This window comes from Cibotium barometz, chromosome 45 (genome assembly GCF_041138505.1).
Source record: "Cibotium barometz isolate CiBa-2024 chromosome 45, ASM4113850v1, whole genome shotgun sequence".
NCBI classification, from domain to species: domain Eukaryota; kingdom Viridiplantae; phylum Streptophyta; class Polypodiopsida; order Cyatheales; family Cibotiaceae; genus Cibotium; species Cibotium barometz.
Window position 1 is genome coordinate 36,284,235 of NC_141090.1, and position 16,888 is coordinate 36,301,122.

At 45.1% G+C, this 16,888-nt stretch overlaps 1 protein-coding gene across 1 annotated transcript in view; it reads right to left on the minus strand.

The window, feature by feature from the left end:
• The window catches only part of LOC147612699 (uncharacterized), an 88,189-nt gene extending 71,528 nt beyond the window's left edge, over positions 1-16,661 (minus strand). Inside the window, exon 1 of the mRNA XM_086783266.1 lies at positions 16,181-16,661. Coding sequence (XP_086639392.1) covers positions 16,181-16,447 — 267 coding nt within the window. The 5' untranslated portion in view covers positions 16,448-16,661. The remainder of the gene's footprint in view (positions 1-16,180) is intronic.
• Positions 16,662-16,888: the final 227 nt, after the last annotated feature.

Below are 16,888 nucleotides of genomic sequence, written 5' to 3' on the forward strand. Positions count from 1 at the left end.
TGTACATCGTGGGGAGTCTGCATTCGCAATGGGTGGTCTCTTTGATTCAGAAGAGCCTTCTTCTTATGAAGAAGCACATGAGAATGAGCATTGGTTGCAAGCTATGCAAGCTGAAATTTCTTCTATCATGAAGAACAATACATGGGATCTTGTGGAATTGCCTAAAGGCAAGCATGTAATTGGAACAAAGTGGGTGTACAAAATCAAAAGAAAGTCTGATGGTACTATTGACAGGTACAAAGCAAGACTTGTGGCTAAAGGCTACTCCCAGAAAAAGGGAATAGATTATGAAGAGACTTTTGCTCCTACTTCGATAATGACCACAATAAGATCTGTGATTGCATTGGCTGCCCATAAAGGATGGAAAGTGCATCAATTGGATATCAAAACTGCATTCTTAAATGGGGATTTACAGGAGGAAGTATATGTAAATCAGCCCATTGGTTTTGTAGTTCCTGGTGAGGAACATAAAGTATGCAGGTTGCACAAAGCATTGTATGGGTTAAAACAAGCTCCAAGAGCTTGGTATGATAAGATACATGCTCATCTAACCAGCCAAGGTTATGAGAATAGTCCAGCTGAAAGCACATTGTATGTGAAGAAAACCGATGCCGATATTCTCAAGTCATGTAGATGACATGCTCGTTACAGGTACAAGCAAAGCACAAATTTCAGATTTCAAAGCTCATTTGAAAGCTGAATTTGATATGTCAGATTTGGGGCCTTTACACTATTATCTTGGCATACAGTTTATGCATACAGATGATGGCATTGTTATGCAGCAAACTAAGTACATAAAAAGTTTGCTAAAAAGGTTTCACATGGATGAATGTAAGCCCATTTCTACTCCGGTAGAACCAGGTGTACGGCTTACTATGCATGATAATGGAGAACCTTTTGAGGCCGGCATTTACAGCCAGGCAGTGGGATGCCTCATTTACTTGTGTAACACGAGGCCAGACATATCTTTTGGGGTGTCTTTGTTGAGCAAATTCATGCACAGCCCAGGCACAAAGCATTGGCAAGCAGTCAAACACATTTTTCGATATCTTAAGGGTACCCTGGATCTTGGTTTGTTCTATCCCAGGGGGGGCAGCTTGCAGCTTTATGCATACAGTGATTCAGATTGGGCTGGTGATTATGATACCAGGCAATCCACCAGTGGGAATTGTTTTTTTCTTGGCAGCTCATGCATATCTTGGTTGAGTAAAAAGCAACCCACTGTTGCTACATCTACTTGTGAGGCTGAGTACAAGGCAGTCTTTACAGCTACAGTAGATTGTGTATGGTTGAGGAGACTATTGGCTGATCTTCGTGAGTGTCAGCAGACACCCACCACCATTCTCACTGATAGCCAGAGTGCTATGGCCGTGGCACGAAATCCAGTATTTCATGCACGTACCAAGCACATAGAGATTCATTATCACTATGTCAGAGAGAGGCTACATGCAGGGGAGATCAGTTTATCTTATTGCCCTGCACAGGATAACGTTGCAGATCTATTCACAAAGGCTTTACCTCGAGAAACGCTTGAAGCTTTCCGCAAAGCTTTGGGCTTACTCTCATACAGAGAGTGATCTGCTACCTTGTACAGGTTCACACTTCCACTACAGGGGGGATTTGTAGGCATATGCTCACTTATGGTAGTGCTATGTGTGAACAGGGCTTAACCAAGGGCACTTTTTCCCATGTGGTTTTTCCCCTTGGACATCAAGTGTGAAAGGACACTCTAACATATAATATTTTGTACTTCTATATTATATGGATGTGGAACACATGCAAGGGTTGACTTGCATTTTGTGGATACCACACTTTTGGCTCTCTCTCTCTCTCTCTCTCATTTCTGTGTGTGAGCTTCTCTACCCTGCACCTAATCCTAATGTGCAGGTTTGTGTGTGTGAGTGTGTGAGTCCAACACCCAACAAAAAGCTCGGGTCATCGGGTTAATAACCAAACGACCATATACCACCTCAAAGGGAGTCTTCTTGGTCGATGCCTACACTGTATCATTGATGGCATGCTCCACCAATGGCAAGAACTCCCAAAGAGTTTGATACTCTTGAGAATAACACCGCAACATCGTGATCATAGTCTTGTTCATGCTCTCTGTCTAGCAGCCTGTCTCGGAATGAAAGGCGATACTTAACTGTAACTTTGTCCCCAACCCATTATCCATAGACCAAGGCCCTCCAAAAACCTCCAATGATTTTGGGGCCACATAATCTATACACCTTTTTGTACCATATGAATATACTGAATACACAGCCATCTCCCTCCCTCGCCAGCCGCCGACAATCACCAATTTCTTCCGGACCCAGGAGGTGGAGGACACCGATATAGTGGATCTTGTTGACCCTCCACGAGCTGCTCCGGACCTACCTCGCCCGAGAGGAGTTACCTCAGACTGAGCCTCCACACTCCAGCGTGCCTAACGCCAGGACATGCTCCATCCCCATTGAGCTACCTTTCCACGTGACATTGCTGAGGGAGACCTCTCTGCCATACTCGTTAGCCCCATGCTTGATATTTTGGAGAGTCGTATACCATCTACTCAGAGCTGATGCTGCTCTCATGTTTCAATGTTCTTAGTATTCCATGATGAGTTTCCATGGACAGTTTTGTATCACCCCAGTGAGATAGCTATGTTTATGTTTTCTTTCTGTTTTATTTTCCATTCCATGATGAGATATACCATGGACATTATTGTATCACATTGGTCTCATAGGCCCATTGCGTCTTTAGTAAATGCCTAATCTCTCTCTCTCTCTCTCTCTCTCTCTCTCTCTCTCTCTCTATTTTCGTTTTGCATCACAATGTTCCTATGAAAGGTGCTTAGGGCTGAAAGAAGACACAAAGCTTCCACGCATGTAACATTGGTATCAGAGCATCAAGCCCTCATCTATGCTAAGTGCTGAAAGTTCCCCAGAAGAAGTGCACAGGTCCAAGAAGGGTACCTTGCATGTGTCAAGACCCCAAGAAGCTGGTTAGTGTCAAACAAAGCCCAAGGGAGGGGTTTCATAAGAGTTGGTAGCCATTTGGGACTGCCAAGGAAGGCTTTTATGGAGCAACTCCAAGGGATGATAATCATAAGGGTGATAATCAGTTTCAAGAAGGATTCATGTTTGTGATCAAGGATAGGGTAAGAAGGCAAGGGGACAAAGTGGAACAGATGCACAAATCTCAACATCAGATTTGGAGTGGAATCAAAATTTGGCAAGGTTTTCAGTGAAAAGGTTGCCAAGAAGGAAGGATTACCAGTTTGGGAGTCCACGGAGAGACAAAGGAATGATGACAGTCATCCAAGGTCAAAGGCTGGAATCCCGTCATCAAGTTTAGCAAAAGGGGATGCCGTATGCACACGCATGGATATGACTAAACTCCAAGCTAATTCATGAAGTCGGCAACGGATAAATAGGAGTCTAGGGCAGTAACAGCCTTTGAGGGGCACCGGAAGGCAGCTTTATGGACCAGGATCAAGTCAGCCAAGTATTGCAGGAGGTTTATCTCAGGTCAGCAGCTTTTATGTGTTTTTTGTGTCCACTGAAGGTGCCTGAAGGTGGCTGACAGCAATGGACCAGATGGCTTGGCTTCCAAGGGCCTATAAAAGGTAAGGCTTTGTTCATTGGTAGAGCATCAAACCCCTACTTTGGGGCAGGTCAAGGGTCAATCCCTTACGTCTTAGGTTACCCCTTTTGGAAGGCCAAAGGCCACAGAATTTGTACACCTTTCGTACCATATGAATATATTGAATACACAGCCATCTCTCTTTCCATGATGAGTTTCCATGGACAGTTTTGTATCACCCCAGTGAGATAGCTATGTTTCGTTTCTGTTTTATCTTACATTCCATGATGAGATATGCCACAATCATAATTGTATCACTTTGATCTCATAGGCCCATTGGGTCTTTAGTAGACCAATGTGCAGGGAGTGAATTACCGGAGGTTCCTGGGTATAGATGGGAATCTGTATGTCGACCCCAACCACGCATAGCAGGGGGGACTAGAGGAAGTGGAGGTGGGGGGGGGAGGGGGGGGGTAGCAGTACTGTTAAGGGAGGACTTACAGGAGGGAGTACATGTGATGCATAGAGGTGCAGACGCACGCTACATGTGGATCAAAGTGAGCACAAATAGACCTCGGGACATTTACATTGCAGTGTGCTACTTCCCACCGGCACATTCCAGATACGCTACGCCGGGAGAATCACCATATATGCCGCTGTATGAGGACATCATGAGATTTGCGAGCTTGGGAGATGTACTACTAACGGGGGACTTTAATGCACATACAGGGCGGGAACAATCAGCTCTCTATGCTACGGATGAGCCCATGTACCGCGAGCTATCCCATTGGCCAGGTTCAGATGCTCTCACATGCTGGAACAAAAAGGGAGGAGCTAGTGCAGTGGATTACGTAATGGGCTCACCTACCTTGATACATGATATACAGGATCTCTCCATTTCGGGCAGACCCATTGGGATAGCAACAGACCATGCATATTTGACATTTTCTGTGACTTGTGGATATGTTAGAGGCACACCACCCTCTGGTCATACCAGATACCCAAGATATCACTTTACTCGGGAGACCTCTAGGGTATATGGCAGTGCAGTATATGATGGTCTGTTCGCTCTTGACCCGAGCAGTCCACTTGATGAGCTTACGAAAGAGTTGGCAGATGTATTACATGGTTCAGCAGCATATGTTTTCCTGTATACCCCCCCTCTTTCTACCCCTCCTCGCCATACGGCCCCACAGAATGGTTGGTACGATGATGAATGTTGTGAGACTAGTGACCGCTTGCAGCGAGAGATCACCCTTGGCATCCACACACACAGACAAGCTAGAACGCTCTTCAAACACCTTGTGCGGGAGAAGAAACGGGATTACCTGGCCAAGCTTGAGAGGGAGATATACCAACTATTTTTGGGGCAGGACAGCAAGAACTTCTTGAGATTGGAGATCTAGCAGACCCAGAGGGGGTTCTTTGTCTCTCAGCAACGGTATGTCCATGAGTTGCTTGGGCCTTTGGGATGGAGAACTACAAGCCTATCACGTCACCGATGGACCCAAACGATGGAAGCCTCCAAAACAGTCCCCAACAGCCGGTATTCTTCATGGGCAGCCTTCAAGAGAGAGAGAGAAAGAGAGTAGCCATCATTAGGGCAGCCTATAACGGTGGTAGAGGCTAGTGTGCAGCAAGAGAGCCTCCATTAATGAAGAGAGAGGGCTCCAATTTAGAGATTTGGGCCTCCCATGAGCTAAAATGGCAAGAGAAGGCTACAATGACAAGTGGAGAGCCACACAATAGCTGAAGTGACAAGTGTGAGGCCACTTGTCTCACTTTGATCCACTTTCTAACAAGTGTCAGGCCACTTGTCTCACTTTGGTCCACTTTCTTGCCACATGTCCCAATCTAAGAGATGGGTCCTTCCATAAACTTTATCTCTAAAAATATCCCAACTGGTAGACATTCTGTCATAGGCACTTTGCCAACTCTTGTATCTCCTCAATTCTAGATGTAATGACGCGAACAGAATTTCCATCGGAGTCGAACCAAAAATAGCAACTCTCCTAAATTTTAGGAGTGTGGTCCTTTGTATTCTAGGATAATCCCCCATTCCCAAAGCTTGTACTTTCCAAATATTTAAACATCCTGGAGTCCACCAGACCCCTTTCAGACTGGGAAATGTCCAGGCTGGTGACAGCCTGGCCGTTTTTGGTGTTTCCCCATTTTTCCTCACTCTCCATGTATTTTTTCCATTTTTCTGAGGTGTGGAGGGCTGTCGACTGATTCTGTTGTTGGCCGACTTGTCTGTTTACTACCCAATCTGATCTGGTGTCCTTGCCGACTGCAGGCACCTAGCTGACTGGCTCATAGCAGGTCGTGAGCATCTCTAATGCTGGTCGTGAGCACATGCTGCTGTCGGCCTATTTTAGACTGGAAGACCAACAGCCTGGGGCCTTATAAAATGGCCCCTTGCCCCCCCCACTCTCCAGTTGTAGTTCTGAGATTTTCTTATGTTATATAGCAGAGTTACACAGCTTCTCTCTCTCTCTTACATCTGCGTTTTGCTCTCTACAGCGTACAATTCTGCACCAGCCGACCTGCGCCAACTCACCAGCAGCCACCTGTACCTGCTGGCCTCCACCGCATGCACCAGTTGACCTGCAACAGCCGCCTGCGTCAGAAAACCTGCAGCAACCACCTGTATGAAGCGCCGCCTATGCGAGCTGGCCTGCACCGCCTGTACCAGCCTATACCAGTCGCCTTGCAGCTGCTGTACTGTACGGCTCCCCTTCAGGCGACCTGTACGTCCTCTTCTCCACGCAGCCAACCGACCTACAGATGTTCTTCTATACGGCTCTCCTTCAGGCGACTCTCCTTCAGCCGACCTACAGATGCTGTTCTGTACGGCTCTCCTTCAGGCGACCTGTACCAGACTCTTCTCCACGCAGCCAGCCGACTCTCCTTTCCAAAAGCAAGAGAGAGAGATGGAGAGGGAGGCGTGTACTCTAAAAGTGGAGTAGCCCCCCCTCCATAATTATCCTAGTGGCCCTTCAAGTTTTTAAAACTTTCTAAGGGCCACCCAAGGTTATAAACCTTATAAAGTTTAATCCCTTGGTCCCCCTTCACACTTGGGGTTGTCCACACATGCTACCTTTTTGTCCGGACACCCAAGTATGAATCTTTAAAAATTTATCTTGCTCACCGACCACCATGCCCACACTTGTGCTGTTCCAATTTCACAGGGTCATGACAGATACATTCAGCTAATCTATCTTTTTGTATGAGTTTCACTTTTGTTAGTCTTTTACAATGGCCCAATACCACATGGAGCTCTTGTACCACTTTTGGTCTCATAGATCCTTTGGGTGTTTTGATGACATTTAATATAACTTTCTTTATTTTCTTTCTCTTAACACAGAAGCAATAGCAAGACCAACCAAGTCGGGCAAACTAGTAAGGCGTCGGACTCTAGAGCACGGGCTCAAGTTCGACCATTCACCTCAGCTGCTCAACTAAGGGACACCATCCTTCATTAGTGTATCTAGCCTCTTCACTGCTCCCAATGGTTGCCCACTCCCTGCCTCATGCAGTTGTATTCAGCTTCTGAAGTTATTCATCAGCGTTCTCTCTCTCTCTCTCTCTCTCTCTCTCTCTCTCTCTTCTCCAACGTTTCACTTCTTTTGTCCATCTGTTTCCGCTACCCTCTGACATGGTATCAGAGCTGATGCATTTTTCTAGCTTGCACTTGCTGAGGAGGTGCTTGCTGATTTGCTGACATTTGATCACTAATTTTCACAGTTGCATTGCTGATTTCCAGCCTTGTATTGCTGTTTCCAGCCATCTTTGTGTCAGAAACCTCTCCTACACCTGAAGTTTCAGCAAACAGTCGCTTTATAGAGGGGACAATGTCTTCTCTGGTGTTCAAGCTGCCATCTTTACAGGATGTAACATGCAGCGGAATTATGCGTAATAAGGGATCCTGTCACACAAGTCTCACACCGCCTTCTTTATCCTAAGTTTCGCGAGTCTTTAGCAATCCACTTTTAGCACTTCAAACTTTAAGAGATTAGAGGGAGAGAGAGAGAGAGAGAGAGAGAGAGAGAGAGAGAGAGAGAACTATACACCGTATTGGGTCCCAAATCACCCACTGAAGGGCCCCCTCCTATTGCTAGGAGTATTTGCTTTATTATCTTTGAAGAGAATGACTGAGGTGTTGGGTTTTATGCTGTGTATGCACCCAGAGGAGTGCTAGTGATCATCAGTAGATTACTGGGGCACTTTTTACTTCAGTTAGTGGAGGTTTTTTCCCTCAGTTTAGCTTAGTTACACTTATAAACAATTTATAAGTGTTTTGGTCCACCCGGCACATTTTATGGCCGGACATGTGAACAAATCTTTTTAGGTCACTTTATTATGTGGCTATTGTACTTCATATCATTATCTGAATACACACAAGAGTCGTGTTCTCTCTCTGCGTCTCCACGCTTGTGTTTGCTGTACCTCCAAACCCTAACCCTAACAGCCCAAGGCCTTCATTTGGTATCAGAGCCTCCAGGTCGGCCTGCCCTTGCCCTGCCCGTACACTGCAGCCTTTCGTACTGTCCGTACTGCACCGACCGTACAGCCTTGCCAGCAACAGCCCGTACACTGCAGCCTTTCGTACCAATTCGCCGACAGCAGCTACTGTACTGTTTCCATACACCTGTGCTTCCGTACAAGTCAGCGCCGCCCTTCAGTACCGTACTGTACCTGCATACAGTCGACTGTAGCTGACGTGTACCTGCTGTGTACCTGGTCGCTCTGCTCCGTACAGTCCTCCGTACAAACCTGCGCAGACAGCCGTACATCATTCAGTGATGCGTACCTGCTTCTGTACCAATCGACTATACCTGCTGTACATTCGACTAAAGCTTCCGTACAGTACTGCTTCGACTGTACCTGCTGTGCATTCGACTGCAGTTTCGCCTCCAGCTTCCGTACTGTACCTGCTCGCCCAGCTTCTGTACCTGCACAGCACAGTCAACTCTACTTGTTCATTAAAACTACCACAACCTACTCAGTACAAATGTGGTAAGCATTACAAGTTTTGAATATTGGGCATTTTTATTTTCTCTGTGAAAATCTACAGGCAAATACAGGCAGACTTTCTTGCAAAGAAAACTCCACAGGTTTCTTGCAAGGTTTTGGGTGCAGTAATTTTGGGCATTTTTGGGCATTTTGGCACTGTGTAAGCCATTTGTGCTGCTCTACTCAGTCAGTGGTGCATTGTGTTGCACATTCAGAGGATTGAGAGTGCAGGCATATTTGGGTGAACTGTATTCAGTGGAGTACAGTTGCTTTCAGGGTTCTTGCTATTGGGTTTTTTTTTGATACACAGGTACAACATTGTGCATAGGCTTAATGGCAAATCAACAGCAGAGTGATGTATTCACGTATTTGTCTAAGGAAGACAAATTGGACGGCACGAACTACTCCTTGTGGAGTTTTATGCTGAAAAATGTGCTTGTGGCAAAAGGTCTTTGGGATTTTGTTAGTGGTGATGAACCACGTCCAGGTCCATTGGCTCCAGAGACTCCTCCCCAAGGGGGTGCTCGTGGACGAGGACAACAGGTACAGGCTACAGGTCAGCCATTGCCTATTCAAAGAACAAATGCTCAGAAGACATGGGATGCCAGGGATGCACAAGCCTTGTCACTCATTGCATTGTCAGTACAGAGGTCTATTATACCTCATATTCGTTCATCTGGCTCTTCACAGAATGCATGGGTGACTTTGGAGCAGATGTATGCTGCTCGTAATGAGGCTCGGATCTCGTTTTTGAAGAGAGAGCTTGAAAATCAAAAAATGCATGAAGGAGATGATATATCTAGCCACTTAAACAAGCTGCAGGATTTGAGAGAGCAACTCATCAATGTGGATGAGATTATTCCTGAGACACAGCTTGTGTCCACCATCTTGCACTCTTTGCCAAGATCTTACTTGGCTTTTCATACCTCTTTGAACCTCAGCATGAGGAATGCTGCTGAACCCCTTAAGTATCAGGAACTTGTTGCTCTCTTGCTACAAGAAGAGCAAATGAGGAAGAATATGAATATGAACACAAGTGCTGAACAAGCATTTACTACAGGTCAAAAGGGGAAAGGAAAAACTCAGCCAAAGAGTTCAAATCAGAATTCAGGTGATGGTGGTTCATCTCAGGATACCAAGAAAGGTGATGGACAGCCCAAGAAAAAGGGCAAATGTCATTACTGTAAGAAGCCAGGTCACTACATCACAGAGTGTAGAAAGAGGATTGCCAAAGAGAAGGCAAAAGAATCTGGGATGTCTGTAAATGATGCCTCTAAAGCTCCTCCAGAGACTGCTTCTTTTGTTGAGGACAGGGATTACTGTTTCTATACATGCAGCTATGATGCCTCTTGGTCTTCACAGGCACTCAGTATGACAGAGCATGCATGTACTTGGTATTTTGATAGTGGTGCCTCAAAGCATATCACATCTCGCAGGGATTTGTTTTGTCATGTAGGCCCTGCCCCTGTTGGCAAAACTGTTCAGTGTGCCAACAATGCTTCATATCCAGTTCGTGGCATTGGGGAGATTCAGCTCACAGCCATTGATGGCTCTATTCTTCGCCTTACAGATGCCTTATATGTACCAGGGATAAAGAAGAATTTGTTGTCCATTTCTTCTTTGGCACATTGTGGTATGCAAGTCCACGTTGATGATGATAAATGCATGGTTAGAGACAAAGCTAATGCTTTGACCTTGATGCTTACTGGTACATTATGTCATGGACTTTATCAGTTGGATGCATTTCAGCCAGTGAATCAGTCTGCTTATAATGCATTCACTCTTACTCCAGCTATGGTTGATGCGGAGTTATGGCATGCTCGCATGGGGCATGTAAATTTTGGTAGTCTTATGCTTATGCAGCGACATAACATGTTTACAGACCTACCTCTCATGGAGAAGCCTCCAGATCACATTTGTGAAGGATGTATTTTGGGAAAAATGCATAGGTTTTCCTTCCCACGTGATCAGGCTCTACGAGCAACTACAAAGTTGCAGCTTATACACAGTGATCTTTGTGGTCCCATGCAGACGAAGTCATTAGGTGGTTGCTTCTATTTTGCTACATTTATTGATGACTTCCCTCGTATATGCTGGGTCTATCCTTTGACACAGAAATCACAGGTATATGATGCATTTTTGGCCTTTGTAGCACTTGCTGAAACAGAGTCAGGATGCAAGGTTAAGACTCACCGTTCTGACCGAGGGGGGGAATATATATCACATGTTGAATTCCTTTCTTGAGAGTAGAGGTATAAAACATCAGTATACTACTCCTTATACTCCACAGCAGAATGGGGTTGCAGAAAGGAAGAATCGGTCACTCATGGAGATGGCCAAATGTATGCTAAAGGCAAAGAGGCTACCACATATCTTTTGGGTGGAAGCTGTCATGTGTGCTTGTCATATTTTGAATCGATGTCCCACAAAGGCATTGGTTTCCATTACTCCTTTTGAGGCTTGGCATGGCCGCAAGCTTTCGTATCTTTGGGTGTCTTGCATATGCACACATACCCAAAGAGTTGAGGAGGAAGTTGGATGATAAAGCCACAAAATGCATTTTTGTTGGGTATAGCCGTGAGAGCAAGGGCTACCGGTTATATGACCCACTATCCAAGAAGATATTCACTAGTCGGGATGTGATTTTTGATGAAAAATCAGAAACATCCATGGCTGGTTATGATGCAAATCAGGCTGAAAATGATGTGTTTGAAGGTCTACTACCTATGGAGTTTCATTCCACAGTTGGTGATCCAACTCATGAGGGTACAGGACAGCCAGCAAGTGATGAAGGTGGTGCAGAAATTCAGCAGCAAATTGAGCCAGAAGCTGAACCAAATATGGGGTAGCAGGCACCACAGGTCAGACACATACCTAGATGGTATTTGAGGACATTACAGGACAGCCATCTAGAGGGTCCTCTTGCTGGTCGTACTCGTAGGGAGACACGGACCAATGAGCATGCACACATCATGGATTTGAATATGGTTATGGCAGCCAGTTTACAGGATGATGATGAGCCTGATTCATTTGTGGATGCACGAGACAATGTGCATTGGAACAAAGCCATGCAGAATGAGCTTGATTCTATTAAAAGGAATCAAACATGGGATTTGGTTGATCTGCCCAAAGGCAAGAAAGCAATTGGTACTAAGTGGGTCTATAAGTTGAAAAGACATGCAGATGGATCCATTGACAGGTACAAAGCCCGTCTAGTTGCAAAGGGCTATGCACAGAAGAAGGGCATTGATTATGAGGAGACATTTGCTCCTACATCCCGTATGTCGACACTTAGGTGTGTCATTGCATTGGCTGCACATCGTGGTTGGGTTGTTCACCAGTTGGACATAAAGACTGCTTTCCTACATGGGGACCTCGAGGAGGAAGTTTATGTATATCAGCCCATAGGTTTTGCAGAACATGGTCATGAAGGGAAAGTATGCAAGCTGAAAAAGGCCTTGTATGGTTTGAAACAAGCTCCACGAGCTTGGTATGCAAAGATAGATGCTTTCCTACTCACTCAAGGATTTGTGAACAGTCCATCAGAAGCCACCTTGTATGTAGAGAAAGAAGAGACAGATCTGCTGGTCATCAGTCTTTATGTAGATGATCTCTTGCTCATGGGATCTAATGATGACAAAATTGCAGCTTTTAAAGAGATACTGCAACAGACATTTGACATGTCTGATTTGGGGCTTGTACACTACTATTTGGACATACAGTTTGTGCAGGATAACAGAGGCATTGGGTTGTTGCAATCTTGGTATGTTGCTAAACTTCTGGAGAAGTTTAAATTTCAGGATTGCAAGCCTATTAGCACTCCTATGGAGCCAGGGATGAAACTGTCACTACAAGATGACAGTATTTCCTTTGATGCCACTATATATGCTCAGGCTGTTGGGTGCCTTATTTACTTGTGTACCACACGGCCAGATATTCAGTATGCAGTCTCTCAGTTGAGCAGATTCATGCACAGTCCGCGGTTGTCACATTGGCAAGCTGTGAAGCGTGTATTCCGATATTTGCAGGGTACCTTGTCTCTTGGATTGCTTTATCCTGAGGGGGGTGACATGCAGTTATACGCTTACAGTGATTCAGATTGGGCTGGTGATTTTGATACCAGACATTCCACTAGTGGAAATTGTTTCTTTCTTGGCTCTTCATGCATTTCTTGGCTAACAAAGAAACAGACCACAGTGGCCACTTCGTCTTGTGAGAGGCAGAGTACAGAGCAGCCTACACTACTACTGTTGAGTGTGTTTGGCTGCGTCGTCTCATGACTGATATGGATATTTCAGTGGAGGAGCCTACACCTATCTATACTGATAGTCAGAGTGCCATTGCTGTGGCCAGGAATCCTGTGTTTCATGCTCGCACGAAACACATTGAGATTCACTATCATTTTGTTCGGGAGAGACTCCAGGCAGGTGATATCAGTCTGATCTACTGTCCTACAGATCAGAATGTGGCAGACATCTTCACCAAGGCATTACCACGTCCGAAATTTGAAGCATTCCGCACTGCTTTGAATTTGTTTCCTTTTGGTGGATGATGTACAATGATCACATATCACTCCAAGGGGGTTTGTTGGGTTTTATGCTGTGTATGCACCCAGAGGAGTGCTAGTGATCATCAGTAGATTACTGGGGCACTTTTTACTTCAGTTAGTGGAGGTTTTTTCCCCCAGTTTAGCTTAGTTACACTTATAAACAGTTTATAAGTGTTTTGGTCCACTCGGCATATTTTATGGCCAGACATGTGAACACATCTTTTTAGGTCACTTTATTATGTGGCTATTGTACTTCATATCATTATCTGAATACACACAAGAGTCGTGTTCTCTCTCTCCTTCTCCACGCTTGTGTTTGCTGTACCTCCAAACCCTAACCCTAACAGCCCAAGGCCTTCATGAGGGACTGACTTGGGACTGTAGATAAGCCAAACGCAAGATCTTTGAAAGACCAAGAGTCGGGCTGAACTGTACATGGCTGTAGAAGCACCAATGATGACCGATCTCAAGCCTATGCACTCTTCCAATGGAATGTAGGAAGGCTACAAATCTGAGGCTGAGAGATGGGGCTGATTGGGACTGTTCTACGCTGTGAATGAATGCTGAAAATGATTGTATGAATGCGTTTTACCTTCACCGGAAGGGCTGTAGCAAAACGATGAATGGATGAATGCTGAAAACGCTGAGCTTTGAAGTGGCTGAATGCTGAATGGTGCTGTGTTTTGCTGAAAGGCTGATGGTACAAGCGATGATGCTCCTAGTGCTGTAGGACTGAAATGCTTGCTCCAAACGATGATGAATGATGAGATCTACTTGCTGTAGGGTGAATTGATGATGAGCCAACTGCTGAATGCTGAGATGAATGAATGAGATGCAAGCGATGGCTATTTATATGGGTCGGCTGCCTATAAATGCTGGCCGACTGTAGCATAAGATGCTACATGACTTGCTAAAGGAATAAATAGAATAATGATGGTATTAAATGCTGGAAAATATGGAAAAAATGCCAAATAATTCGGATAAAATACTGGATGATATCCTAAGGCTTTTGCAATGGTCTAGGTGGTCCACATGCACATGGGATGAAGCTATGCAAAATGCAAACATGTCCTACTGCAAACTCTAAGGCTTCTATGACTTCTATATGCATGAATGATTCTCTCCAAGTGGGTTAAGAAACTTTGACTAACTGACTGACTCTCTAAGGCTGAGGAATGACCTACGTAGCTCGTGCCTGACATATCCTAGACTAAGGATTACAACAGGGTCACGGCATACAACAAATATCAAATCCTAAAGGGTTCTCCTGCTATACAGTGTTGCACTGATGATGAGCCATCTTGTCACCATGCACTACAATGCAGAGTGCATGTGACACGGGACGGGACAAACTTCGACGTTTGGAAGATGAAGATTGAGTCTATTCTCGAGCCTTATGATTTAGCAGAGATTCTCACAACTCCTCGACCGAATCCGGCCGAGGCAGATCTCAATGGCGACGAGGAGGAAGAACGAAAGAAGGAAGCCCTCATATGGGACAAGCTCAATGCTCGGGCTCATTCTTTCCTCTTTCTCAACTACAAAAATGCATTCCTCTCACATCAAACACGAGACGTCAGCCTTTTCCATTTGGACGCATCTCGGAGATCTCTATGACCATCGGACTCCCATGAAGCGAGCTTCTCTTGTGGTACAACTCAACAAATTGGACTCTTCAAAATCCAAGACCATGAGGGAGCAAATCAAGAAAATGCAGGATCTTTGAGACCGAGACAGATATCTTTCTCTCTCAACAAAGGTATGTCCAAGAAGTTTTAAGAGTCTTTTCAAATGAGCACTTGCAAGCCCATGTCAACACCCATGGATCCGAGATCTCGACTTACTGTCAGTGATGGTACAAACCTGGTTGATGCTTCTTTGTACAGAAAGCTTGTGGGTTCCTTAATCTGGTTGTTAAATACCCACCTAGATCTCAACTTTCCAGTTGGTATATTAAGTTTCTTCATGCAAACACCTCTGAAATCCCTTTGGTTTGGTGCCCTTCACATCTTGAGATATCTTCATGGTACTCCAGATCGCAGCACCTTCTTTGGCCAAGTTGATAATAGAGGACAAAATCAAATCAGTTTGCAAGGATGTAGTGATCTAATTGGGCAGGTGATCCAGACACCACGAGGTCTACAACAAGATAGTGTTTCACTCTTGGATCCGAAGCTATTTCATGGAGTAGTAAGAAGCAGCCTACTATTGCAATGTCTTCTACAAAGGCAGAGTATAGTGCAGCTTGTTCAGCTACCTGTGAGGCGATTTGGTTGCGGCTTTATTCGGGGAGATTGGGTTTCTTCCAAAGAATCCTACCATCATCAGATGCAACAACCAGAGTTGTTTGGCAATGGCACGGAATCCCATTTTTCATGCAAGGACCAAGCACATTGAGATCCAGTAGCATTTTATACGAGATAAGATTGCATCAGAGAAGATCGACCTGACATACTATTCGACAACACAAACAATGTTGCAGAGTTGTTCACCAAATCTCGTCCTCACCCTTCTATCGCCTCACACTCCAGCTCCTTAGGCCTTGTTCCTCACTCAGGATCTGCGAGGGGTGTTAGCATGACTTCCATCATTTTCATCTCCTGTGTTGTGAGAGTAGGAAAATGGCCGACTCTTCAACTCCCAACTCTTCGGCTTCCCGACTCTTCGGCTTCCACCTAGCCTATTTATAGGCACTGCCCCCCATCATTCTGATGGATCAGTTTTGAGTGTTTTCCACCCCTGCCTTCTGCACACAGAGCCCACTTCCTGACTCAAGCGGTTGTATTCAGCTTCATCAGCGTTTTCTCCCTCTCACTCTCTCTCAGAGTTCCAGTGTTTCACTTCTTTTGTGCATCTGTTTCTATTGCCCTCTCACAACTCTGGCTGCTTTGCGTTTTATTCTAGAGGAGGATGTTATCATTGTATGACCACGCATTGTCATCATGTACCCCTCTCTCTCTCTCTCTCTCTCTCTCTCTCTCTCTCTCTCTCATATACGCACACACAAACATACATTCATACAAGTACACACACATACACATTCATGCATACCTGATTCCGGGCATCTATGAGACGAAATGACCAGGCATGGTCGATGAGAAACACTTGCGAGTGCTTGGCCAGACCTTGGGAAGATAGCAAAAGCCTTCGTTGCCTCCCATTTTCGCAGACGTCGATTTCGAAAAAGTTCCCGCCGTCAAACTCTTCGGCACTAAGCTTCTGGAACAACTGCTCGTGGAGAGATGCAGGGAGACCAGCAGATGCGAGCAGCACTCCATGCACTTGCAGAAATTCGTCGAGACTCGTGATCCTCGTCATGTTCTAGTGCCGAACTTTCAGCTGCACACTCTATCAGGCGCGCAAGAGCAGTGAAAGAGATGGCTCTACAAGAGAATTAACCTAGCTGCAGTACGACTTCCCTTGTGTGTGTGTGTGTGCGCGTGTGTGAAAGAGAGAGAGAGAGAGGGGGGGGGGGGGGGGGGGGGGGGGGGGGGGGGGGGGGGGGGGCAGGGGCAGAGAGAGTGTCACGTGTAAGTACATGTGTATAGATACTATGTGTATATACCTAATTAAATTGTTTTTGTTATATGTATGTATGTATATATATAATGATATAAGATATTATATCATATATGGAAACAACTATATAATATATATATATATATATGTATGTATGTATATGTATAGTTGTTTTTTCATAGTTTGTATAAACAACTATATATGGGTAGTTTTTGTATAGTTGTGTACGGATAGTATGTA